This window comes from Kalmanozyma brasiliensis (assembly GCF_000497045.1).
Source record: "Kalmanozyma brasiliensis GHG001 unplaced genomic scaffold PSEUBRA_SCAF2, whole genome shotgun sequence".
NCBI lineage: Eukaryota > Fungi > Basidiomycota > Ustilaginomycetes > Ustilaginales > Kalmanozyma > Kalmanozyma brasiliensis.
Window position 1 is genome coordinate 255,482 of NW_015961959.1, and position 23,658 is coordinate 279,139.

Consider the following 23,658-nt stretch of genomic DNA (forward strand, 5'->3'; position numbering starts at 1 on the left):
TCTGCAGGGTCGAGGCCGCTGACAAACTCGATCCAGGCTGCCTTTTGTCGCGCAAAGTCGTTGTTTCCGATCTCATCTTACTGACGCAAGCCAGTTTTCGAGCCGAGTGTCAGGTTGTGATTGTTGCGCAGGTGGTCCACAAGGTCAAAAGGCCCGAACGTCTTGCTGGCAGTAAGGGCACTGACGGACTTCACGACGATCCGGGAAGAGATGGTTCTGGCAAATGTGCCTGACCATCTTGTGACGCTCTTTCCAGACATGGCCACGAAATGTCATGGGCTGACTTGGATCGAGAAGACAGAATCGACAGATGAGCCTTTCCTACATCTCGTCGCCGACTACTTCGGCCTCAATAGTGAACAGAAGATGCCTTTCGCTTTCCTCGTCTTCAGAGTCCTCGTCGCTGTCTAGCAGACGTGCAGCGACCGCTGCCGGAACGCGAAGGCAGTCACAAGCAGCACCATTGTTGCGTACCAGCAGGGTGGCGATGGATCAAGCTGATGCAATGGGACCTTCGCCCATCAGCGCTCGAACCGCGATGTCGTCCTCCCGCTCGTTTGCGAGCTCGGTAATGCGTCGGAGGCGAAGCAGTCGTCTTGTCTCGTGCACGCGGCTGGTGCGGATGTTGAGGTCGCTCTGAAGTCTGTCGCACACGTCGGACTCGAGATCTGCTGCGATGGCCTCGTCCAATGCTGCAACGGCCTCGGCCTGTTCCCTGAAAAGCCTTTGCAAGATCGGACTGCTTTCGATGCTGGCATGTCCGGACGCCTCGAGTCTGGATGCCAGATGCGGCAGAGCTCCAACGTGAAGGAGACCGTAATGGACGATCTTGGCTCGCGATCCTTTGCTCCGCTGAATGAGGCCTTGAACATCAATGACATTGCGCCTGTTGAGGTAGCTCGTGACCATTATGTCGGAGGAGAGGGAGTGGCCTGCCGACATCCTCTTGGCATTTTCCGACATGGAGGCTGCGTCAAGCCTTTGGATGACCATGCGTCTCAGCGAGTAAACTCGGCAGCCAGGGAGACCAGACACTGCTGACATCTTGACTGGAGCATCATTGACATGTTGATGTTGTACGACACGGCGTCCGACACCTTCCAAGAAGATGTTGACCTATTGCGCCTGCCTCCAACCTGCCTCCAACCGACTCAGACTCGTCGGCGGGCTCGACTTCGCCAGCAGGCTCGGAATTGCGCGATGGCCCAGGATTGCTGGCCGACTGGGTGCCCCTCGTCGATCTGCGAGGGCGTGCTGGTCGGGAACCCTCGGCGGCTCTAGAGGCCGTGCTCGACTCGAGCGCTGGCTCAGGGTTCTGCTCGAAAGCACATAAGACGCAGCGATCGACAATTTCTTCCTTGATCGGAATGGGGAGGTAGTCGTGCTCTTGAAAGTATGCCGGATCGGCTGTCTCGTCAGCGCGGGCCAGAGTGATGCCGCGGGCGAAGACCTCGTCTTGTTCTGCCATTGCTGCAAGGAGGAGGACTACGACCGTGCACGCAGGCCCACACCTTGTCGTGGAGCGGCTGGAATCGCCACTCGCTGGGGTCTGGTCGTGGGTCCTTCAGATTTCGGAACCTGATCTTATCTGCAGGTCACAAACAAAGGGCGTGCGGCCACTCAGGACGTTTCACGAGGGCTCTGGAGAAGCATCTGATCGCCATACACGCCGTGCACGATCAAGAATCCCAAGTCCTCATACTCTAAGACACCTCGCAGCGATAGCAATCGTGACAAATTGACAATGATTTGGTGTCTATACAGCAGGTGCGCCTTCAGCCGACCAGCCCATGACAAAGCTTTGAACTCTCTGTCTCGCCCTCCGCTTAAGCTTTGTCATCCACCCATCTCCCGTCTGGGCCGGCTGCACACTCCATCCGCCCAACCAGCCGCGTTTGACCACGTACATCTCGCCCGCCTTTGCCGCTTCGCCCTCCTTTCCTTTTCCTTTCGCGTCCTTCTTGGCATCAATCGCGCCTGCTTTGCCCGTGGGGAGCAGCTCGATGCGCGGCGAAGTGGGGTCGAGGAAGATATTGAAGCGCGTGGAGAAGTTCATCCGTGCATGTTGGGGTACCGCAGGAGGGTTGGTGTATGAGACCAGGTCGAGGGTATAGATGAGGATCATGGCGAGGCTACAGAACGTATCGAATATAGCTAGGTCAGTGATAGGGTCACTGAGAACCTGGTGTGGGTTAGGACTTACACGAGCGGTACGGTGCCGAGAAGGTAGAAGAGCATCGGGTCGTCGGCGCCCTTTCGCGTTCGTCTGGCGAGACCTTCGAGATTGAGGTCGATAGGGAAATCAGAGTCGTTCCATTCACCGTCGAGATAGATCTGGAAGGCTGACCAGTCGCGTGCGCACTTCCAAGCGAAGTGCAGCGTGAGGCACATGAGTATGGTGATGACGTGGAAGGCTACGCCTGAGACCAGGCGGTATCGCAGTCGAAGAAGGAGTGTGCTGCGGCAAGCAGGCGAGCTTGTCAGCTTGGCGTGCTCTGAGAGATGACCGGACTGGAAATGGATAACTTACAGCATGATCAAGACGAATAGCACGACGAGTTCCAGTCCGTCCGCCATGAGTGGCAGTAGGGTAAGGCTTCTGCCAATGTTGATGGTGGTGCAGGGCAGCGATGCGCCTTCGACGGTCACAGTAGCCAGCTCCTTCTGGTCCACCCATGAGGTCAGATCTGTCAACAAATTAGGTCAGCGGACATGCCTTGCCACCTTCATTCCTCAGAACGACTTACAAGAAGCAAAGTCGCAAGCGGCGACAACAGTCATCACGAGCGCGACCCCATTTGCCAGTCTCGCCCCATACGCCGTATACTTGATCCATCTCCCGCCCACAGCGATGCGCTTGCCGAGCAGACCGAAGACCTGAAACGTCGTCTCACACAGCATCATCGGTGCGCAGCTCACCAACCCGTTGGCCGCCACCAGCTCGATGAGGCTCGACTGCCAAGAAGTAGCGTCGAAGGATAGCACATGCAGGAGGTTGGAGAGATGCGCTCGGAGAGCAGACCAGATGGTGAGGCAGAAGACGAAGAGGAGCGTGGGCGTGAAGACAATTAAAATCTGCGGGAAACGCCGCCCGGCAATGGTGCGGAGGAGACCGATGACGAGGAAGATGAGGGCGATGAAGAACAGGACCATGCTCCTGCAAGAAGAACGAAAGGCGAAGGTCATGAGAGGGTCAGTATGATTGAGCAGTCGTTGACAAGCGAAAGGGCGCTTACGGTGCAAGGTCGTCTCCCCGAATTGTCAGTCCACCAATGAGAGCGGAAGTCCAAGCAAGCGAGGTTGCGCAGGGAGCGCCGACGGATTGCGCCTCGAAGGGTTCTCTGGGCGGCATTTTCGGGGTGATGTCTTCGACATGGATGAGAGAAGGCAAGAAGCCGCCATTGTGCCCCCCCTTGGGTCACGGATGCAGCGCTGTGCGCAAGGGAACGGCACACCAGAAGGGACAGAACATCTGCTCTCGAACGGGGCAGGATGGCTGAGCACGTTCAGCGTCAAGACCAACGAGAATGCACACGCGCGTCGGAACAAGGTTCGATCCCACTACCGACATTGTGAGTCGGCGCACATTGAAACCGACTTCATCAACGACCCGTAGAGACGCCATGCTCAAGGTTGGAAGCGCAGCAGCAGCTATTTCGAAATCTGTTAAGCCTCGGTCCCACCACGCAGCCGGCACACGTGACTGAAATCGGCTTTTCGCACGATTCGAGGCTCTGTGACTCCAAGCAGAGCGAAAAGGCTAATTTGGAAGAAAGGCGCATGCACCATCTTCTCCAAGGGTTCTTGCCTTCAACACCATCTATCGCATCATCCTTCGAGAACGTCCGCATCGCCTTCGCCACTTCTCACCTATCAGTAGGAGGGCAACCGACTCACTAGACCGCGCTTGGCTCTTTTACTGCGCTGTCAGACTCTTTCGATACACCCTTTCTGCATCGCAACGGCCTCGAGGACTGAGTCGACTGGCAACTACACACAGCAATGTCGGCACCACAACGATTGACAGGCGAGCCGACCGCAGAGACGGTGCTCGCCGCTCTCGATGCCGCACCCAACGGCAAGATCGCCGACACTCGTCTCATCGCACCCGAAGTCTCGACCGCTTCAGCGGACGCGGAAGCTGACCCGGCCAAGCGCTCGGAAGCCAACGAAGCCGTTTTCAAGGAGCGAGCGCGATGGCAGCTTGCCCTTTCCGACGTGCTCAAGTCGCTGCTCAGCAAGGAGATGGTAGTGACCGAAAAGCTGGAAGAAACAACATCCGCTCCCCTTCCTGACGGATTCGTGTTGCTCCAGAACGGCTCGCCAGAGATCCGACTCGTCAAGGCACTGCCCGACGCCGAGGGTTCCGGCAAGTCGATCGACGAGCTCAAGTCCCTTCTCGGCGCTGACGTGCTCAAAAACGGCCAATCCAACGCCTTCCGCAACAAGTGGGCCAAGAAACTCCCCGACGGCACCTTCGGTCGTACCGAAGCAACACTCGGCAAGTCGGACGCCGACCTTCGCGACGAGATTCAAGAGCAAATCGCCGAGATCCTCAAGACCGGCACGCTCGCCGCATCCGATGCGGACAAGAAGCTCGCCGAACTCCGCAAGCGCAAGCTGGTGGCCACGCGCAAGCTCGTCTTCTTCTCCATCGCCAAAGGCCCCTCCTTCTCGCTGACGGTGCAGAAACTCGAGACGGATCTGACGTTTGAGATGCTCCAATCGGGTTCGTGGGCCAGTGCGCCGTTCAAGAAGTACAACTTCAACGCCGAAGGTGCGGTTCCTGCCTCGGGGGCTTTGCATCCGCTGTTGAAGGTGAGGAGGGAGTTCCGCAATATCTTCTTCGAGATGGGTTTTACGGAGATGGCGACGGATCGATTCGTTGAATCGAGCTTCTGGTGTTTCGACTCGTTGTTCGTTCCTCAGCAGCATCCGGCGAGGGATGTGCAGGATACGTTCTTCATCAAGGACCCGCCCTATGCGACGCACATTCCGGAGGACTATCTGAAGCGCGTTACGCAGGTGCACCAAGAAGGCGGATTTGGATCGGTTGGGTATCGCTATCCTTTCGACCGCAAGGTGACGGAGAAGCTGGTGCTGCGCACGCACACGACGGCGGTATCCAGCGCAATGCTGTACAAGCTCGCCAACCAACCAGGAGGGTTCAAACCCGCCAAGCTCTTCTCCATCGACCGCGTGTTCAGGAACGAAGCCGTCGACGCCACCCACCTCGCCGAGTTCCACCAGGTCGAAGGCGTCGTCGCCGACTACAACATCACCTTGGGCGACCTGATCGGCTTCATGGAGGTGTTCTTCAAAAAGATGGGCGTCACGAATCTGCGTTTCAAGCCGGCCTACAATCCCTACACCGAACCGAGTCTCGAGATCTTCTCGTACCACCAGGGACTCAAAAAGTGGGTCGAGGTGGGCAACTCCGGCATGTTCCGGCCGGAGATGTTGCGGCCCATGGGGCTGCCAGAGGGCGTCAACGTGCTGGGTTGGGGATTGAGCCTCGAGAGACCGACGATGATCCGGTACGCCGTGAAGGACATCCGCGAGTTGGTCGGACACAAGGTGCCTATTAGCAGCGTGGAGAATGCTCCCGCGACGAGGTTCTAAGGTTGATGTGTAGACTAGATAATCGAGACGCGATGTTACAACGTATGTGATGATTAGCCCATGAGATCCTTTTGAAACATGTCGAGCACCAACGGATCCATCGTCTCCACCACACGGCTGAAGCCAGGGTTCGTCTGAGCGTGCGCCAACACCCGCCGAACATGCTCCCCAACCTCCACTGTCAGAGTCCCATCCGCCACCGCTACGCGCTGCGCCCTCGCCGCACCAGGCGAAACATCCTGCAACCAACCACCCTCGTCATCGTCGTCAAAGAACACATCGGCCAACTCCATCGATGCGATCGGCGAAGTGGGTCTCAGATATTTCCCCGTATCCAGCGGTCGTGACTCCTTGATCTCGGCCAACATCTCGGACCACACAGCAATCATCTCTGGCGTACACGCCACCACCGCCTGCACCACCTCCCCCGATTCAGGGTGCTGCTCCGAATGTGCGATCGCCGAATCGAGCATCGATGCGAGCCCCAACGCTGTCACGCGCCGCTTGCGGGCCGACGCCATGTTCTCGAACCGGCTGCAGATGTATTTGAGCAGTGCTGGAAAGACCGATGCTGGCGTCGGGTAGTCCGGACCGGAGATGTGGGTCCAACTTGCGCACACGAGTCGAACGAACGAATCTCCCGGACAATGATACGCGATCCGGCAGAGGAGCGCTACGAAATGCGTCGCGATCAGCGTGGCGTCCTGGAAATGCAACAGGGAACCGACGAGCGCAGCGGCGAGCCGGGTGGACTCGAGCGCGCCGATCCACCGGGTGCAGACCTCGGACCAGTTGGGCAGCGACACGAGCGCCTGGATGAGCGTGTCGAGCGCCGAAATGGGCGCTAGCACCATCGGGTTCGACGGGTCGGCAATGATGCCCCCGAAGGCCGTCAACAAGTCCTGCCCGTACGTCTGCAGCATCTCGAGCGGGTTGAGCAACGAGATCTCCTCCACGACGCGACACATTTCGACGCAGTAGTCCGGCTGAACGATCAGGTCTTTCGCCAGGTCGAGCAGCGAGAACAGCGGCTGGGTCATGGTGGGCGTCGAATGGAGGGCGCGGATCCAGAGCATCGAGATGGCGTCCTTGGCCAGCAGATGCGATACTTTCGGATGCAACGACTCGCGCACGATGGGCGAGACCATGTGATGCACCTTCTGCATCAGCGCGCCACTGCTGCCGGTGGCGGGGAGCATCTCGATCGCGCGCAGGACCTTGGAGATGAAGACGATGATCGAAGGACGCGCCTTGCAGTCCGGATCGTCCTGCTGCCAGAGCATGGGTACGAGATCAACGAGGGCGTCTGCGTGCGGCGCGATGCGAGGTCCCATGCGCTCGATAAGGATCGACAGCGCATCGGTGCATACTTTGATCGACTCCATCTCGTGCAGATCCGAGGCGGCAGCGAGAGTGGCGAGGTTTCGGAGGGCTTCGGGGAGGAATGGCTCGAACCCGTCTGCATCGAATTCGAGGGCGTCGGCGATGGCGGAGATGGATCGCGCTGCAGCGAGTCGGACGGCCACGTCGGTCTGGTCGGGGACATCTTCGAGCAGGTCGACAAGAAGTGCGTAGACGTCTAGGCGTGCTTCTCGCGGCACCTGCTCGGACCATTCCCACAGCAGCCAGGCGATTCTGCGACGGATCATGACCCACATGGGCGAAGTGACGCTGCCGAGGCGCGCCTCCGGGATGAGCTTGTTGGCGATGGCTTGGCCCATGAGCACATCCATGCTGGGACGATCGTCATCTTTGCCAGCGGGGCTGAGGTGTTCACGACAGCGTCCGACGGCTGCGTAGATCGCGTCTCGGGCCAATACGTCGTCCTGGTTATCGGTAGAGAGTTTGGACGATGCTTCGAAGTGCTGCCATAGGTGCTGGCCGACAAAGCCAACGGGCTTGGTGTGCTGTGCAAGCACCATCAGTGCGCGTTCCGCTGCGGGGCGAATGTCGAGTTCGTGATTCTCCTGCTCCTCCCCTACGGCCCATTCCTCTGGGTCTGCCTGCCAGCGCTCCAAATCGTCGCTGTTGAGGCGCATGAGTCGGCCTGCGAGAACGTCGGCGGCTTCCCTTGCAAAGTCGTGGGTGATGAAGAAGCCGCCTTCAGGGCGGTTACCCTTCCATTGCGTGAGCGAGTACTTGAGTAGTACGAGCGCTTGTACGACGAAGCGAGGTGGATAGTCGATGATGGCGGAGTGATTTGCATACTCGTCTCGCGGGACAGAAAGACTTTGGTCAGTTACGTCCTTGGCTTGCATCCAGTACCACGCCACGACCTCGGACCAGCCTTCCCAGAATGCGGCCTTTCCGTTGTCTCTTTGCACGAGTGATAAGAAGAATTTGCCGAAAGAGTAGAGATGCTTGGTAAGTGCTGTGACCAGCGCGGTCGAGACAGCGGACGAGGTGGAAGAGCCTTGCGAGCTGCGCAACGATCGCAGGTATGCCAGTCTAGTGTCTTTGAGCGTCTGCAAGCAGTGCGGCGTAGATCGAAAGAAAGCCTGAGCCATGTTGGCCGAGCTGCCCCCCTGAGCTGTGTTGGATCTCGAAATCATGCCAATGTCTGCCACAGCAAGGCGTGAGATGGCTTTGAGCAGCAGATGACTGGTGCGCACCTGTTCCGGCCGCAACGCTGTGTTGGACCATGTTGAGAGTGTAGCGAGATCGTCTCCTGTGCTGAGTGAAAACACCTCGGAGAAGTATTGCTGAAAGATAGGATGGAGCACTGGGAGTAGTTCGCGCGAAAGCTCGGTCATGCGCATCTTGCCAGCAAGGACCCGGACAGACTCGAGCTCCTTGAGCGTCTTTGAGCAGACATCGGCTGCACGCATGAGCACAGTGGTGTTGAGCTGGCGTGCATGTGCTATCGCGGGATCCTCGGGCTGGTCAAGTTGAGGCGGCGGACCCAGTGACGCGAGATTCGCATGTGCTTCGACCATGGCTTGCTGCAGTGTGGTGAACAGATCTGGCCAGTCTCGTGGATAATCGAGACGTGCAATTCGAGATATTGAGACCGATGCTTGAAGTGCAATGGTACGGTTTGGCTCGCGCAGACAGTGAAACAAGGCGTGGCGTATTGCCTGCTTGGTCTCTGCGGGGATGGTGACGGTGACGCGAGCCATGACCCTGCTTCTCCAGAACTTGTCGATGCCATTCTTGAATCGGATGATGGCGAGGATGCGGACAGAGTCGCGTTGCTCTTGTGTCGAGGTGCCCGATGAAGACGAGGAGGAAACTTGCAGTTCGGTGTCGAAAGCGATCTGGAGGAGTACGAGCCAGAAGTTGGGATCCTTCTCCCAATCCTCGAGCTGCGAATTGGCTCTCGAGAGCTGAGCGGGGTCTGAGGAGGATGCCAGAGTGAGCACCTGGACGAGTGCAGCCTTTGCGTCCGTCATGTTGACCTTCTCTCTGCTCGTGCGTGGTCAAGGTCGGAGAACTCGAACCCTCTTTGCCAAGACCTATGCGATGACTGTAGATGGATGAGAGATGAAGGTCGATAGGCTGATCCGATCAACGAGCCGTAAGAAGAACAACACTTTCCACAAAGTCACGCTCGCCTGGTCCGAGACCCGCCTTTCGTCAAGTCACGCAGCGTGGGAAAAAAAAGAGCTTAACTTTTTGGGCTTGCAGATGGCGTTCTGTGAAAACCTCCACCCGAGGTCAGGGTCCAGGTCAGCTGGTTCTCTCGGCTCAGCCTGGCTGCCCGTCGTACCACCATCTCTATCTGATGTAGCACCATCGCCAGCACTGTCGGCTGTCGGCTGTCGGATGTAGCTGCTTCGATCATGGCAGTATGAGGCAAGATGGCGCTCAACGCTGCACACATCCGGGCTCGAGCTCTGTCCCCCGATCCACCAAGTGCGAGGCCTAGCATCGAATCACGGCGTCGCTCAGCATCACCACCCTCAACTTACTCCATCCGAGCCGGGATCGGAAGCTCCTCGAGTTGCTTGCGCAACGCACCAGATGACAGCACCGAATGGTACGCACTGCGCACTGGAGAGTCGCTCGCTGCCAAGGCGCTTCGTATGCGCCACCGCTTTGTCAAGGCAACTTACCTCAGCGATCCTTCGCTTGCGGCCTCGCAGTCTGCATCGGTGGAGCAAGCTGTGCCCCCACACATCTTCCAAACACCGAACGAGGATGTCGAAGCGGCGAAACCCACTCTAGCTCAGCTCTACTCGGAGTTAGCGCAGGACATGGCTATACCACCGTCCGAGCGGTCTCACACCGGCTCAGCGTCCTCCACGGCAAGGGGACACGCGAGTCCGTCCCATCATGACGCTTTGGACCAGAAAATACATCGCGCTCATCGTCATGGCCATCCGTCTCAGTTGCGACACGAAACCGATTGGTTCATTTCAAAAGCCTTCGACAGACTCCGTCAACCACAACACGCTACTGCGTCAAGTGCTCGCACGGCCAGAATCGTGGCAGTCGAGCAACCCGTCGCGTCTTCGTCAGGCACTCGGCGTTGTCTGCGTTGTGGAGACGTCTTTCCTCAAGATGTCACGCCCGAGTACATGACACGACACCGTCAGAGCATTGGCCACCGACTCGGCTTGAACGCTCCAGTGTCATCCACATCAGCATCGGAAGCGCCCTCCCAAGCTCCATCTGAGGCTGTGACTCCTGCAGCTCGCTCTAGATCATCGAGTCAAGAACCCCACGCTCTTTTGGAGACTCCGATGCAGGACACTCCCAGACGTTTGACGAGGATACCGCGCAGACTCAGCAACGCGCCGCGCTGGAAGAAGATAGCGGGCGACAACGTCGGTCACAGCTTGCTCTCACGCATGGGATGGAAGGAAGGCATGGGTCTCGGCGTTCAGGAATGGAAGTGGCAGCAGCTTCGTCGTGAGAAGGAGAAGCGACTACGCTCTGCTGCCGTCCGGTCTCTGCTCCTGCGCCAAGGTTCCGGTGATCAACAAAGGGGATCCGAGCTGCAACCCTCGATGCCTTTTGCACTTGAGCTTCGGGATCGTGAGGAGCAACGCATCGCCGCTGAGGCATGGTTGTCCGGTCTGGTCGGACCAGAAGCCGAGTGGATCCAAACCATGATGCTGAACGAACGACAATTGCTGCAGCAGGCGTTGATATCGGGGCAAGTCACAATTAAGGACCTTCAGGAGGCGCTTTCGATCGATGCAGACGGCTTCTCGCCTGCCCTATTCGGCTCGCTTCAGCCGAACGAAGCCATGCCGATAGACGAAGCCCTGACGGAAGCGCAAGATGATGACGCCTTGCAAAGCGACGCTCTTCTCTACCCCGTCGAGGTCGAGCTGCGCAGTGATCGACGCGGCATCGGTGTCAAACGATCCTCGACTGACGCACTTTCCGGGGCCCATCAGCGTCGGCGTTCGCGAGCCGCAGAAGGAAGCGTCGAGATACGGAGACAGTCTCCAGGTTCGAACGAAACGCTTGCAAAGAGGATCCGACCAACATCAGCGGGTCGACCTTTCAGGTCACCGACCCGCTCGCGATCGCGTTCGGGCGCCGGAGCTAGCGGCCGTTCCGAAACGCAGGCCGAGCTCACACGAAGGCAACGTGAGCAAGCGTATCAGCGTGACAAGCGAGACTGGCTCGATCTGCGCGCTTCGCTTTCATGATCGCACCTTCTACGAAGACCCTTTAGCAGCAAGGCGCACATCCTTATACCCAGCTGCTACCTTCAAAGCACAGGCATTCCCTGACATCGATCGAAGCAGCGGTTACAACAGTCGAGCTGTATTGCAGTGTCGCCGTGCATTGAAATTCAATGTGATCTATACGAGCTTGGCAAGATTCTGAATGCCCTCGGTCTCGAGACGCATTCCCTTCCATTCGTCCTGTGGCTTGGCGCCCAGCACCTTGGTGTAGAAGGCGATTGACGGGCTGTGAATCGACCCGCAAGCAAAAGTCAGCCGCTGTCACACGATCAGTTCGGGGCTGAAGCAATACATACGCATTCCAAGTGAGCACGCTCCAGTCCATCCTTCCGCAGTCCTTCTCCAGCGCGACCTCGCCCAGTGCCTTGAAGAGCAGCTTCCCTACGCCCTTGTTTCGCAGCGTCGGGATGACAAAGAGATCCTCGAGGTAGAGCGAAGGCTTCGATGTCCAGGTGGAGAACGAGTAGAAGTAGAGTGCCATTCCGACCGACGTAACGGAAGAATCCTGGTGTTGCTCGGCGATCAGGACTTCCGCATAGCCCTTGTTGAACACGTTCTCCTCGAGCGTCTGAACGGTGGCTTTGACCGCGTCCGGCTCCTTTTCGTAGTCGGCGAGCTGCTGGATGAAGTCGAGGATGACAGGACAGTCCTCCTTCGTGCCGCGGCGGACGACGAACTCTTTGTCAGAAGAAGTGGCGAGTGTGGACATGGTTGAAAGCGGCGCCGGCGGTAACTATGTGATGGTATGAAAGGAAGACAAGTATGGATAGCCGAAGGATATGTGTTTGCATTCGGAGCGAGGCTGTCGAGCGTGGAAGAGTCATACATCGCTGCCCCGCGTTTTGGAAGCCGCTTGCCCCCACGCTGAGTGTCTTCCGCGGAGAGGGGTGCGTCAAAAAGCTCGGATTGCGGCCAAGCCAGCTGGCCAACGGATCCAATCTTCGCACGGTCATTTCACGTTTGTTACTTTGCCCATCTGTCCGTCCATACAACGTTCGTCTTCCGATCATCACGGACAATCGCACAGCGATTTCGACGGCGATGGGTGTCTCGAGCACAGCAAGATTGCCATCGCTAGGCGCACAGTCGATACCGCCGCTCTTCAGCCACCTGCAGCACACCTCGAACGCCAAGGTGGTCTCGAGATGGAGCATCACCGTGCGCTCCTTCCGCGCTGTGCCCGTCCCGACCAACGCATGGCCTTCGTCGGACCAGTATGACTCAGACTTCTTCGCCAATGAGGCTTCGGGGAGCAACGGTGCCAAAGCTGCATCTTCATCCACCACACAGGCCGCAACATCGGGCAGCAGCTCGCTTTCGAGCGGCGGAGCCGGATCATCCGCATCAGGCGCGCCACCATCGACCAAGCCGAGAACCATGTGGCAGGTGTGGATGTCCGACTTCCCAGGGACGGTGTTCGTGATCGTCGAAGACACAGGCAGGTCGTCACGTGCCAAGGTCTGGCGAGACTGGGAGCTGGCAACGAAGAAGTGGAAGAAGCAGAAGCGTCAAGAGATCGAGGCGAGACGGAAGAGGGATGCGCAGAAGCCGTCGGAACAGCACCTTTCATCAGGACGCACAGATGATGGGTCAGCTAACACAGAAGGAACGAAGCCCGAGGGCAATCCCACGTCGACGACGCAGGCTGATACCGCTGCCAAGGATGAGAACCAGTCGGAGCCTATGGACGTGGATGCCGCTGCATCGATAACAGATGCCGATGCGGCCGGAGCAAAGGTCGAAGCAGACGTGTCAGGACCGTCAGTCGCTCCCACCTCGGAGCAAGCGACAATCGCCACCTCGCTCTCGACAGAACAGTCCACAGACACGACCATGGTCGACAGTATCGATGACGACCCGATCGAGACCGCCGGACCGAAGCCTGCACTTCGCCTGCCCTCCCACACGCGCTACACCGTCTCTGCCCTCACCTCGTCCATGTCGGCCATGCTGACGAGCCTCAACCTCCCCCCACCGCACGGAGCCCCCGTCGGCACAGCGGGTCCTGGCGCCTGGGTCCCACGCGGCGCCGCCGTCTCGATCGAAGGCCTCATCCTCGAGATCAACAGTTCGTCCCTCAACGCGCTGCCTGGCATTTCTCCCGCGCTCACCTCCGTCTCCACCGCAGACGACGCCGTGAGCTCAAGCGGGGTGGACTGGCGCGTGAGAGTGGGCAGTGTCATGGGCGGCGGTGGGCGTAGCGCTGGAGCTATTGTCGAAGCAGAGTTCTTGCCAATCTCGACGCTTTTGCCGACATCCAAGTTCATGCACGATTTTCTGTACTCGCTCTTTCCACCTGGACTCGTACCCATGCCAGCGCCAGTTGCAGGGATGAACGCGCAAGGCGCGGCGGCTACGTCGCTGAACGGGAGCGTAACGGGCACTCCCAGAATGGGCAACGCCACGCTTGGTGCTGCCAACAACACGGCTGCAAGCACGACGGCAAACGCGTCCAGCGCCAGCTACACCATCGGTGGTGGAACAACAGGCGCGACACCGCCCAATCGCAACTTCAACATCCCAGTGGTATCGGATCAGCTGTGGGAAGAGGTGGTTCCGCGCTCGGGCGAAGGCTGGCGTCGACGCATTGCGAAGCGCTCTCATCAGATGAAGGTCGCTGCACGGGTACAACGCAGGCAGAGAAAGAACGCAACCACATCAACGCAGTCTGTCAACAAGACTCGAGTCGTGGCCCCGGAGACGAATGGCGATGATGCGTTTGGATGGCACACCTTCGGCTCGGACGAGGAGCCAGACGCAGAAGCGCACGCTAATGGCGACTGGCAGGACGACAACGACTTGTCTTCGTCCGAGTCAGAGACTGATCAAGTCCTCGTCACAGACTCTATTGCAGCAGCTGGAGGGCTGACAGGAACAGCAGTGACAATGCAGCAGGTGGACGAAGAAGACGATGACGATGATGACGATCGACCCCTCGGCGCACCTGCCTGGTCCAATGCCAACACTCGTACTTCGTCCGCGTCCAACTTGAACAGCGCGTCCGTCTCAGTAGCTGCGGCAGCGAAGAAGGAGGACACGGTGCAGCTCATCTTCCAGGGTCTTCGAGCGGATGAGAAGGATGCTGATGACGGTGCCGGGGCAGATGGGTGGAGTGGGATCGAAAGAGGGCGAAGGATTGCTTTCCAGTACGTACAGATGCTGCGCGCCGAAGGCATCATCTGAGCCTTTGCTCGTCAACGATCTGTCCAAGTCTCATTTCGCGTGTGATCCCACATTGCAAACGAGAGTCCTGAGACGATGAGCAAGAGTGATGACGACGAGAGAACCCTTCCAACTTGTCTATCGACTTGCTCACGATCTGACACTTCCGAAAAAAATCAACGCGGTTCTGGAAGACTGCCGAAGGCGCCGTCCGTGCATCCAATTTGGTGCATGCGTGGAAGCTTGCAGCCTTTCTTCTCCACCTTCATCCATCGCCCCTCCTCTCATCGTCAACATGAGCTCCGGCTACGAGCTGCATCAGAAGCTGCGCACCAAAACGGTGCGTCAGGTCAAGAAGAAGCAATACGATGAAGCCATCTCGACCCTCCACCAAGGCGCCCTGTCCCTCCTGTCCCAATCCGAGCAAGGGTCCGGATGCGACCTGGCGGTCTACATGATCGACGTGTACGGCATCAAGTCTCAACTTGTCGACTCGGAATCTCGCGATCGCATCACCGACATCCTCGCTCAAGCAGCACCCGACTTTTGGCGCAAGAAGGTGGTCGATGCCGCCGTAAAGTGGAGCGTCAAAGCCACGGGTGCGTCGACGGGCGACCCATTGCTTCGCCTCTTCGTCGCAAAGATGTATGCCAAAGACGGGGAGTACGAGCACGCGGAACCGCATTTCCTCGCGAGCTGTATCGAAACCGAACAGACCTATGCTGTCGAGAGCGCACCCAAGGCCTACGCAATCGCAATGGCATCCTGGCTGGGGAAGTTTGCACAACAAGCCTCGGAACAGCCGGGGGAGACGCGCAATCCAGATGCAATCCAGCGCATCGAAGCGGGTCGCTTCGCACTGCGGGCCACCATCCCCCTTCTCGCTAATCACGCCGTTCAACCCGCTATCGCTTTCCAAGAGACCTATCTCACCACCGTCACGAGCTCCCTCAAGAGCCTGCTGCTCCCTGTCACGCCCAATCCACGACCCTACACGCCACCGGGCGCATCAACCCCATCGAACGTCCAACTGTACCTAACGGCCAATCCGGACCTCAACTTCTCCCAGATGGCTGTGGCGCTCGTTTCCGAGTCGGCCAAGTTGCCGGCCAATCAGCGCAAACCCGATTGGTTGCGGAACGCGTGGATCAACCTCGTCCGCCAATATGAGAGGGAAGCCCCGGCGCTGACCCAGGAGGACGGCGTGAGGGGGGCAATCCCGCAGATCGGGGCGGATTGGTTTGGTTTGCAGCCCCCAAGGGCGCAGGGAAATGTGCTGTCGGATATGATGGCGGGGTTGTTTGGTGGGCCGACTGGGGCGGGTGCGGGGGGGAGGAAGGAGTCGTCGCAGATTGCGGGTGCGGGTGCGCCACCAAAGCCGCTTGCGAGTGGAAGTGCACAAGGGCAGCCAGCAGCAGCACCAGCGCCAACGACGGCAGTGGCCGACGACTTGGTCGACGACGAGATGGATTGAAGGAGCGTTGTTGGTATGACAGCCTCATCGGGCACATCTGCAATCGAACACTCTCTCTGCACCTGGTGATCCTTTTGAATGTTGTCGACTCTTGCCTGGATACCAAGTCTCCCAAACAGCCACGGGGCACGCTGAGCAGACACACACACACACAAACACATCATCTCGTTGATGCGAACCATTGTATGCATTGCAACAACCAAAACAGAACCCAGTAAAAGCGACATCAGGTCAAGCGAACGCATCCTGAATATCAGCCACGTCCGCCGTCTCTCCGCTCTGATCGTTGGTGAAAGTCAAGAAGTTCTGCGGTCGATGAATCTCGTCCCAAAAGCCGGCCGGTCGATCCAGTACGACCTTGTACTTGATGTTGCTGGACCACTGAGCGGACAGACTCAGGCCATAATTCCACGCGCCTTCGCTGGGGGTCAGCGTGGTACCCAGGATTCGATCGCTGAGCAAGAGCTGGACGCGATCCATCATGGTTCCTGCGTTAAATCCTCCTCCTCCAGCGGCGATTTCGGTGTCGGTCGCCTTGCGACCCCATTCGAAGCCCGCCACGGTGAGGTTGTAGGCGGAGAGGCTGACGGAGCCCGGGGTGAAGGCGCACGTTATGCCGATGGTCGATGCTCCCCACTCGGTGTGTGCCGCCATGGTGCGCGCGTGCATCGCCACATCCTGCGGTGGAAGGTGGGGCAGGTCCATGGAGGACGTCTTGATCCATCCCAGCGGTTCGAGGTCTTTAAGGATGAACTCGTGTTCCGGCAGCTCGTCCGGCAGCTCGACGCGATGGTTGGACCCACGCTGCGGAACCCACACGATGACCTTAATCTCCTTGATGCTCGGCGCGTCTGCAGGCGAAACACCGTACATGTACCCCGCCACCTGCGTCCGCAGATCCGCATTGACGATGAACGTCTTGAGAATGTTCTTCGGCATGACATAAGTCAGCGAACCCACGTCATCCTTGATGTCGTCGTTCGAGACGTACAGGTGCTGACAACGGAGAGGCAGGTTGGTGGCGGACAGAGCGCGAACACGCCAATCCGACTTGGAACTGAACACCTTGTTCTCGTACTGCGTCGTGGTGACCGTCTGGATCTCCTCGCCGTGCACGTTGACGGTTCGTACCTGCGTCGCCGTCACCTGCTGCGCCGCTTCCGCCGTCTTCTCCAGCTCCGCCATCTGCTGCCGCTGCACGGAGGGTGCCTGGATCGTCATACCCAGGATGATGTCGCGGATCTCGGACGACGTCAGCGAGTTGACATTGACATTGTTGCGCTTGCCAAAGTCGGCCAGGATGAGGTCACGGAGTTGAATTTCGACCTTGATCCACTCTTCGTCGGTCAGCGTCGGCCAGAGGTGATGCGGTTCCGTGACGACACCCGGGTGCGGACGGAGGATGATCTTGGCCTTCTCCTGGTTGACATGCAGCGATCGCAACAGCAGGATGAGTCGCGAAAAGGCAGTGAAACTGCTGACGTTGGACATCCAGTTGTCGTACGACGAGTAGAGCACCATCTGTGGCTGCGTCGCCTTGAGCACCAAGTCACCGATCGCCTCCAGCTTGAGGAACGACTGGAACGGCAGCTGCAGCTCAGATCCGACAATCGACAAGTTCGGAAAGTCGAGCGAGTGCGTCTCGAGCGGATCGAGCATGCCCTTGCGCGAGACGATGATGCGCTTGGGCTGCTCTTCGACAGGCAGACTGCGCACCAGTGCGATCGTCTCTTCGGCTGTCTTCCACTTGGCCAGCTGACCCAATCGCTTCTGACCTGCCCAAACCGAGGTGTGGATGATCTTGAGGAAGAGCTGGCCCGTTCGAGGGTTGAGAATGATGATGGCACCGTTGATCGGCTTGGTGACCAAGTTGCCCTCGAAGGTGCGGTGGATCGTCACTCGGTAGACGTTGGTGTCGTCGACGAACCAAATGATCTGGTTGCTGAAGAGCTCGGCGTAGTTGTTCGAGTTGAGGTACGGCTCGGTGGGCTCTGAGCTGTACAGCTGCAAGCTCTTGCGGACGCGTTCTCGCAGCACGTACAACGCAGGGTTTGCCTTCATGATCTTGGCCATCGCTTGCTGGATGAGCGGCTTGCTGCCGGGGAACCAGATACCGTACGCCGAATGGATGTTGTACGCCAAGTCGATACCGACCAAAGCACCCGTGGCGGATGGGTAGATGGAAGTGTTGTCGCTCGTGTAGTCGAGGAACTTGGCTCGACAGTAGCGCTCGATGTCGTGCGAGTCGTAGTCACCCCATCGAAGCTGCACGTCGACCCACCACTTGTTGCCGCTCGATCCGTCCATGACGTCTCGCGAGTCGGTCAGCAGCGAGGGTCGCGACATGGGCCACTTGTAGCTGGCAAACAGCAGAATATCTGAGCTGGAGGCGGTGAGCCTGTACGATTTTCGCGGGTGAATCGTCTCCTTCTGCACGGTCTCGATGGACAGAGCCTCGAGCTCTTGATCAAAGACCTGACACAAGTCCATCACCACCGACTCGTGGATCTTCTGCCACAAATGCGCGCGGAAGAGCTGAATGTACGAGATCTTGAGCGACGGCATCTTACCCGACATGAGCACACCGCACAAGTCGAGTTGCACCTGGAAACCGATGTAGACACTGCTGCGGTTGAGCGTCGGCGACCACCAGAGCGTGAAACGACGGTTGGGAATCTGCGAGAGACCGGATCGCTGGGCGTTGGTGAGACGCTTCTGCTGCATGCTCTCCTCGAACGAGGACGACTTCTCCCAGAAGAGACCTTCCCAGGTCGGGTGACCCGTGGCGGCAAAGAGCGAATGTTCGAGGATCGTCTCGACACCGCCGAGCGCTGCGATGGTATCCGTGCGCAGCTGGTTGAGATTGTGCAGCTTGCCGTCGTGGCGCTGGTTGGTCCATGCGAACGGCTGGGCTTTCGCGACCTGGTACTTCTTAAAGTCCTGGCGAACACGCCAGAGCTTGTCGTAGGACAGGATGGTGCGGTCTTTTTGGAAGAGCGTCGCAATACGAGGCAGACCACGATGGAACGAGTCTTCCAGATCCTCCAGCGTCAAACGGCGGTTCTGCTCGTTGGCCTCTTTGCGCTTCTGAGCGTACTCCTGCCAGACACGTGCGGAGTCCTCGAACTCGGACGCCCAGGGTGTGATGTATCGATAGAGCGCGGGCAGCAGCTGGTCCTCCTGATTGGACAGACCGGCACGGAAGTGCGTGATGCCGGTCGTCGTCTGTCGCGAGTACTTGAGATCCGAAGCTGGGATGAGCACATGACCCATGGAGAGCATGCCAAGACCACCGAGCTCCTTGGGCGAAGCGAGGATGTGGATGGGCCAACGAGAGGGCATCTTACTGTTGACACCCGATTTGATGCGGTTGATGACCTTGTTCTCGCTTCGAACCAGCAAATCGAGCATCTCCTCGGTGTTGACCACGGCTTCGCGGTAGTACGTCATCAGGGCAATGAGGCAGGTGTTCCACTTGTTGGCAATCTTACTGAAGGGCGCTGCACCGGCAGACATCAGCAAAGCGCGGACGCGGTTGCTGAAGTTGGCGATGCCCTCTTCAGAGATCCGCAGGAACGCCGTCGAAGTACGCTCACCCGAGCTGGCTTGAATAAGAGGCCAGACTCCGTCACGCGCGACATCGACATCTTCCTGTCGAGTCTTGGGCAGGATGCGCACTTCGAAGCCGAGCATCGAGAAGAGCAGGTTCGGGTTGTCCTTACTGTATACCGAGCAGAAGGTGTCTTCCCACTCGATCGTGGTGAGAGAGCGAGGCAAGCTGTTCTTGACCGTCCAGAAGACAGCGCGACCGAGGTTGACATCATGCTTGACGAGACGCATACGAGCGTCGCGCGGCCAGCACTTGCGATTGTTGTAGCCAATGACATTGCTGTTGTTGGGGTCCGGATTGGCGGTGAGGTAGCGCTGCACCAAGTCTCGGGCTTCCTCGGCAGAGAAGCGGTAGAGAATGTGGATGCGGTCGACGTATCGAGTGTATAGGCGCACCGGGTGACGGGACTCGGTCGCGGTATCGCGGTACTGGAAGAGCCCGTTGGGCATGTTGGGCGGCCCAGCCATCTCGTTGGCACGCTGCAGACCGAGGATGAGAAGATCGAGCACCAAGCCATAGTACTGAAAGACGAAGGCGCTGAACTGCAGACCGCGGATGAGACCATACGAGTTGACGTGCGACATGTCCTTGAAGACGATCGAGATGTTGTTCTTGGCTGTGATGTAGTCGGCCATGTTGTGATCCATGATCAATCGCAACAGTCGGTTCAGCAGCGTCAGGTCCATCTTTTCGAATACCTTGCTAAGCGTCGTCTCCATGAGGACATTGCATTGGCCCTCAGAGGTGTCCCAGATCTCGTGCGCGTTGTTGATACCGTTGCACCACTTGTACACAAGCAGAGGTGCAGGCTCCGAGTCGCTGGGCTTGATCCATGCAGGGAAGAGCTGGCGCTTGTCTGCCTCGTACGAGAGGTACTGGCTGAGGTATGCGTCGGTGATCTTTTCGATGGGCTCAATGTCGTAGGTGGGCGTCAACTTGCTGAAGGTGTCAAAGAACTCGAAGCCGGCTTCCTTGAATGCGCGCTGCGTAAGCATGAGTCGCTTGATGCGCGCCAAGGTCTCGTGTGGGTTGTCGAACGCCTGTTCGATGAGGGCGAGCTCTTCACGCTGGCTCTGGTTGAGACGGCCCTTGACTGAGTAGGCCTCCTTGAGCGAGTCCAGGGCGAGCACGAGATGCTTGACGTCGTGCTTGTTGTTGAGACTGGGGAAAGGAATGGGGCTAAAGCGACGCGCCTCGAGCCACTGCACAGTTGCGGTGAATGCGGCAACACCGACCTCGGAGGTGATGTAAGGACCGCTCTTGAGGTAGTCGGCCTGTCGCTCTTGCTCGGCACGCAGGAAAAGACGAGTCAGACGACCCTGGTTCTTGCGCACTGCCGTCTTATCGACAGTGGCGCCACGGGCAATTCGTGCACGCTGCTGGTGCGCAACCGAGGTCCACCAGTCGAACTTCTGCTTGACGTAGCGCAAGATGAGGTTCTCGATGGGAGCTGGCAGGTTCGGACTCCAAGGGGTGTTGCTACGACAAGCGCGCCATGCCTCCTGCAGATGGCTCATGATGGTCTTGATCTTGTTCTGTCGCATCCCTTCTGGCATGGCATCCAGGATGTCGTGCATGACACTGGCACGGAGTTCTAGGTCCATCGCCGACTCGACACGCTGCTTAGTGATCGATTGCGCACCCGACCGTCCTGCACGACCCTCAAACTGACGCGCTAGCAAGTTGCCGAGCCAACGTTCGAGCAGAGGGACGATGCCTCGCAGGAAGAAGATCCACACGCGCCAGGAAGGCGCCCAGAAGCCAACACCAGGGCCCTTGCCGACACCTGCCGCATTGAATCGGTAGTAGATGACGTGTTTGAGATCCTTGCAAGCTCGGATCTGGCGCATGGAGCGGTACTTGTACCTGTAGATACCCGAGAGGGTGGCGACGTGGTTGAACAGATACTGCAGACCGTCGGCGAGCTGGAAGGCATCAATAGATCCGAGGCGGAACTGCACATGTGCGTCGACGACGAGCTTCATGACACGACTCAACTCTCGCACCAGGTGGAAGGCGTTACCGAAACGACTCTTCTTTCGCTCCTTTGTTGTGAGCGTCTTGGTGGGTTTGAGGTTCATGTTGTAGTCGAGGTGGAGGTATGAAGCACCCTTGCGGTGGATGAGGAGGTTCATCATGTTGAACGACTGCTTTGCCACTTGTAGACCTGCCTCGAGCCAGTCGATCGACGTGTTTTGGAAGAACTTGGTGTTGTTGAGCTCGCGCAGCAGGTTGGTGCGCTTGTGAACCTTTTGCTTGGTGGTGTGGAGACTGTTGTAGACGTAGTTCTTGAGCAGCTTCTGGTAACTGACGCGCACCTTGACTGGTTGGTTCGGTGGGCAGTGTTCGAGGTACCAGGGCTGGATCAGTGGCACGTCGACTGCACGCCGTGTACGCCCGCTTCGCAGCGAGTATGGCTTTGGCGCCCACCAGAGAGCGATGGCGTCAGCGGTGAGCTCATTCTCGAGCGGTTCATCCTCGAGGAAAGGCTCGATCTCTTCCGGCAAAGAGAAAGCGACCTCGTCTGGCAGCTCGTCGTCGCCTTCGACATCGGGCCCAAAGACTTCATCCTCGTGACTCAAGACCGGGGTGCCGTCATCGTACTCCGAGCGGAACGCATTCGAGCTGGCCAAGGTACGGGCGGAGATGGGGTTGATCGCAGGGTCAAAGTAGAAAGCCTGGTCGATCTCGTCCGATCGAATGTAGATGTTTTTGGGCTCGTGGTAGGTGCCGATGTGGACTGCGCGCGGTCTGCTGTTGTAGAGGTGCGGGAAAGCAACCCGGTACTCAGTACGGATCTGCTGGCGGATGATGACTTTGCGGAAGTCGGTGAAGTCAGTGAAGTCGTCGTCGAATCCGTCGGTGTCCTTGAAGAGAGGCTCGAACTTGGGACCACCAGGGATGGCCATGTTGAGCGCCTTGGCTGTGAAGAAGGCCTTCTTGTCGAAGAGGTAGAACGGATTGCGATCGCCCGACGAGGACGCGTCGCTGAGCAATGTGCGTCCGAGACGATGCAAAGTCGCCATCTGCGGCAGATCGAGATTCCAAAAGCGGTAAGAGGAGCCATTGACGTGCTTGCGGTTGTCGATGAGCGGCTTGTGGTCGTAGAACCAGTCGATCACAGCGCCGTCCTCCTCTTCGTCCAATTCGAGCTGAATGGCTTCGAGTGGTTCGACGTCTAGCAGGTTGTCCGAGTAGTCGACGACAGGCTCCTCGTCGTCGAACGGTGGAAATCGCATACGCTTGAAATGACGTCGATCTCGCTTCTCTCTGCGCATGGCGATCCACATGGTCGCCCACTGAGCGTGGAAAACGGGCTCGATGACCTTTGGTACCTCGTTGATGAAGGTGATGGCGCCAGTGATGTGGTATAGAACGGGCACCTCTCGGATCTGCTCCCAAGGCATGGGTATATTCTCGAGCACCTTCATCATGGCATGGGGTAGGTACTTGAGCGCACCGAGGTGGACACGCTTGTCCTGACGGTACTTGCGGTTGGTCATGTCGCCGTGCTCTTTGATGATCTTTCGCAGCACCTCAGGCGGCATCTCTTGTTTGCCGGTGTCGACGAAGCCGGTCTTGCCTCTGCGGTCGCCAAAGCGGCGACTCTGTGTCTGCTGCCATTTGCGCGCTTTCGCCTGGAGTTGCTCCTGTGTGAGTGCGGCAGGTTCTCGATATGATGAGGAAGCAGCTGCCATGGCGGAGTGTGGCATTCCAGGAGGAGGGCCGCGCATGGCGGATGGTCCTGATGGAGGCGGACCTCGGTAGCCCGGTGGGCCCGACATGATCTGAAGGCTTGAGGGAGCCCGCTACGCGTTGTCACGGCTGATCTCTACGGAATCTGGCGGAACCAGGACGAGTAACCGTGTGATGAGGACTGTGGCTGCCGGATCTTGTTGTTTGCGTACGCCGATGAAGTAATCTTTCGCAGCTGAGCTTGGTGGTCGAGAAGGGTGGAACTCGCGATCGGTGGTGCCAAGCTGGCGTGAGCTGCGATATTAGCAGGCTCTCCTGATATGCGATCTGCTGCCGAGGTGATCAGTCTCGTGCAGGGTGTCGAAGGGGTGGAATGATGGGTCGATGAGGGTAGGTGGAATGATCGTCTCGACGACAGAGCTGAGCACCATCAAGAAGAGACAGAGCGC

General features: G+C 58.3%; 9 protein-coding genes across 9 annotated transcripts; 4 read left to right on the forward strand and 5 right to left on the reverse strand.

The window, feature by feature from the left end:
* Window positions 1–492: 492 nt before the first annotated feature.
* On the reverse strand, window positions 493–909 carry PSEUBRA_002588 (uncharacterized protein; the record flags this gene model as incomplete). Its single annotated transcript, XM_016437017.1, has 1 exon — window positions 493–909. One exon carries the CDS (start codon window positions 907–909, stop codon window positions 493–495), a length of 417 nt encoding a protein of 138 aa, XP_016292498.1.
* An 847-nt stretch (window positions 910–1,756) lies between these two features.
* On the reverse strand, window positions 1,757–3,352 carry PSEUBRA_002589 (uncharacterized protein; the record flags this gene model as incomplete). Its single annotated transcript, XM_059464983.1, has 5 exons — window positions 1,757–2,132; window positions 2,204–2,458; window positions 2,531–2,687; window positions 2,748–3,157; window positions 3,237–3,352. The coding sequence occupies 5 exons, from the start codon at window positions 3,350–3,352 to the stop codon at window positions 1,757–1,759; spliced, it is 1,314 nt and encodes a 437-aa protein (XP_059320689.1).
* A 650-nt stretch (window positions 3,353–4,002) lies between these two features.
* PSEUBRA_002590 (Phenylalanyl-tRNA synthetase) lies at window positions 4,003–5,622 on the forward strand (the record flags this gene model as incomplete). Its single annotated transcript, XM_016436987.1, has 1 exon — window positions 4,003–5,622. The coding sequence occupies one exon, from the start codon at window positions 4,003–4,005 to the stop codon at window positions 5,620–5,622; it is 1,620 nt and encodes a 539-aa protein (XP_016292500.1).
* A 53-nt stretch (window positions 5,623–5,675) lies between these two features.
* PSEUBRA_002591 (Importin-beta, N-terminal domain protein) lies at window positions 5,676–9,014 on the reverse strand (the record flags this gene model as incomplete). Its single annotated transcript, XM_016437001.1, has 1 exon — window positions 5,676–9,014. One exon carries the CDS (start codon window positions 9,012–9,014, stop codon window positions 5,676–5,678), a length of 3,339 nt encoding a protein of 1,112 aa, XP_016292501.1.
* Window positions 9,015–10,307: 1,293 nt separating this feature from the next.
* PSEUBRA_002592 (G-patch domain protein) lies at window positions 10,308–11,228 on the forward strand (the record flags this gene model as incomplete). Its single annotated transcript, XM_059464984.1, has 1 exon — window positions 10,308–11,228. The coding sequence occupies one exon, from the start codon at window positions 10,308–10,310 to the stop codon at window positions 11,226–11,228; it is 921 nt and encodes a 306-aa protein (XP_059321290.1).
* Window positions 11,229–11,384: 156 nt separating this feature from the next.
* Window positions 11,385–11,976, reverse strand: PSEUBRA_002593 (GNAT domain protein; the record flags this gene model as incomplete). The annotated part of the gene is made up of 2 exons (XM_016437008.1): window positions 11,385–11,493; window positions 11,564–11,976. The coding sequence occupies 2 exons, from the start codon at window positions 11,974–11,976 to the stop codon at window positions 11,385–11,387; spliced, it is 522 nt and encodes a 173-aa protein (XP_016292502.1).
* A 332-nt stretch (window positions 11,977–12,308) lies between these two features.
* PSEUBRA_002594 (uncharacterized protein) lies at window positions 12,309–14,450 on the forward strand (the record flags this gene model as incomplete). The annotated part of the gene is made up of 1 exon (XM_016436994.2): window positions 12,309–14,450. One exon carries the CDS (start codon window positions 12,309–12,311, stop codon window positions 14,448–14,450), a length of 2,142 nt encoding a protein of 713 aa, XP_016292503.2.
* A 274-nt stretch (window positions 14,451–14,724) lies between these two features.
* Window positions 14,725–15,903, forward strand: PSEUBRA_002595 (uncharacterized protein; the record flags this gene model as incomplete). Its single annotated transcript, XM_016436998.1, has 1 exon — window positions 14,725–15,903. One exon carries the CDS (start codon window positions 14,725–14,727, stop codon window positions 15,901–15,903), a length of 1,179 nt encoding a protein of 392 aa, XP_016292504.1.
* A 231-nt stretch (window positions 15,904–16,134) lies between these two features.
* Window positions 16,135–23,298, reverse strand: PSEUBRA_002596 (RNA recognition motif, spliceosomal PrP8; the record flags this gene model as incomplete). The annotated part of the gene is made up of 1 exon (XM_016437002.2): window positions 16,135–23,298. One exon carries the CDS (start codon window positions 23,296–23,298, stop codon window positions 16,135–16,137), a length of 7,164 nt encoding a protein of 2,387 aa, XP_016292505.2.
* Between the last annotated feature and the right edge of the window lie 360 nt (window positions 23,299–23,658).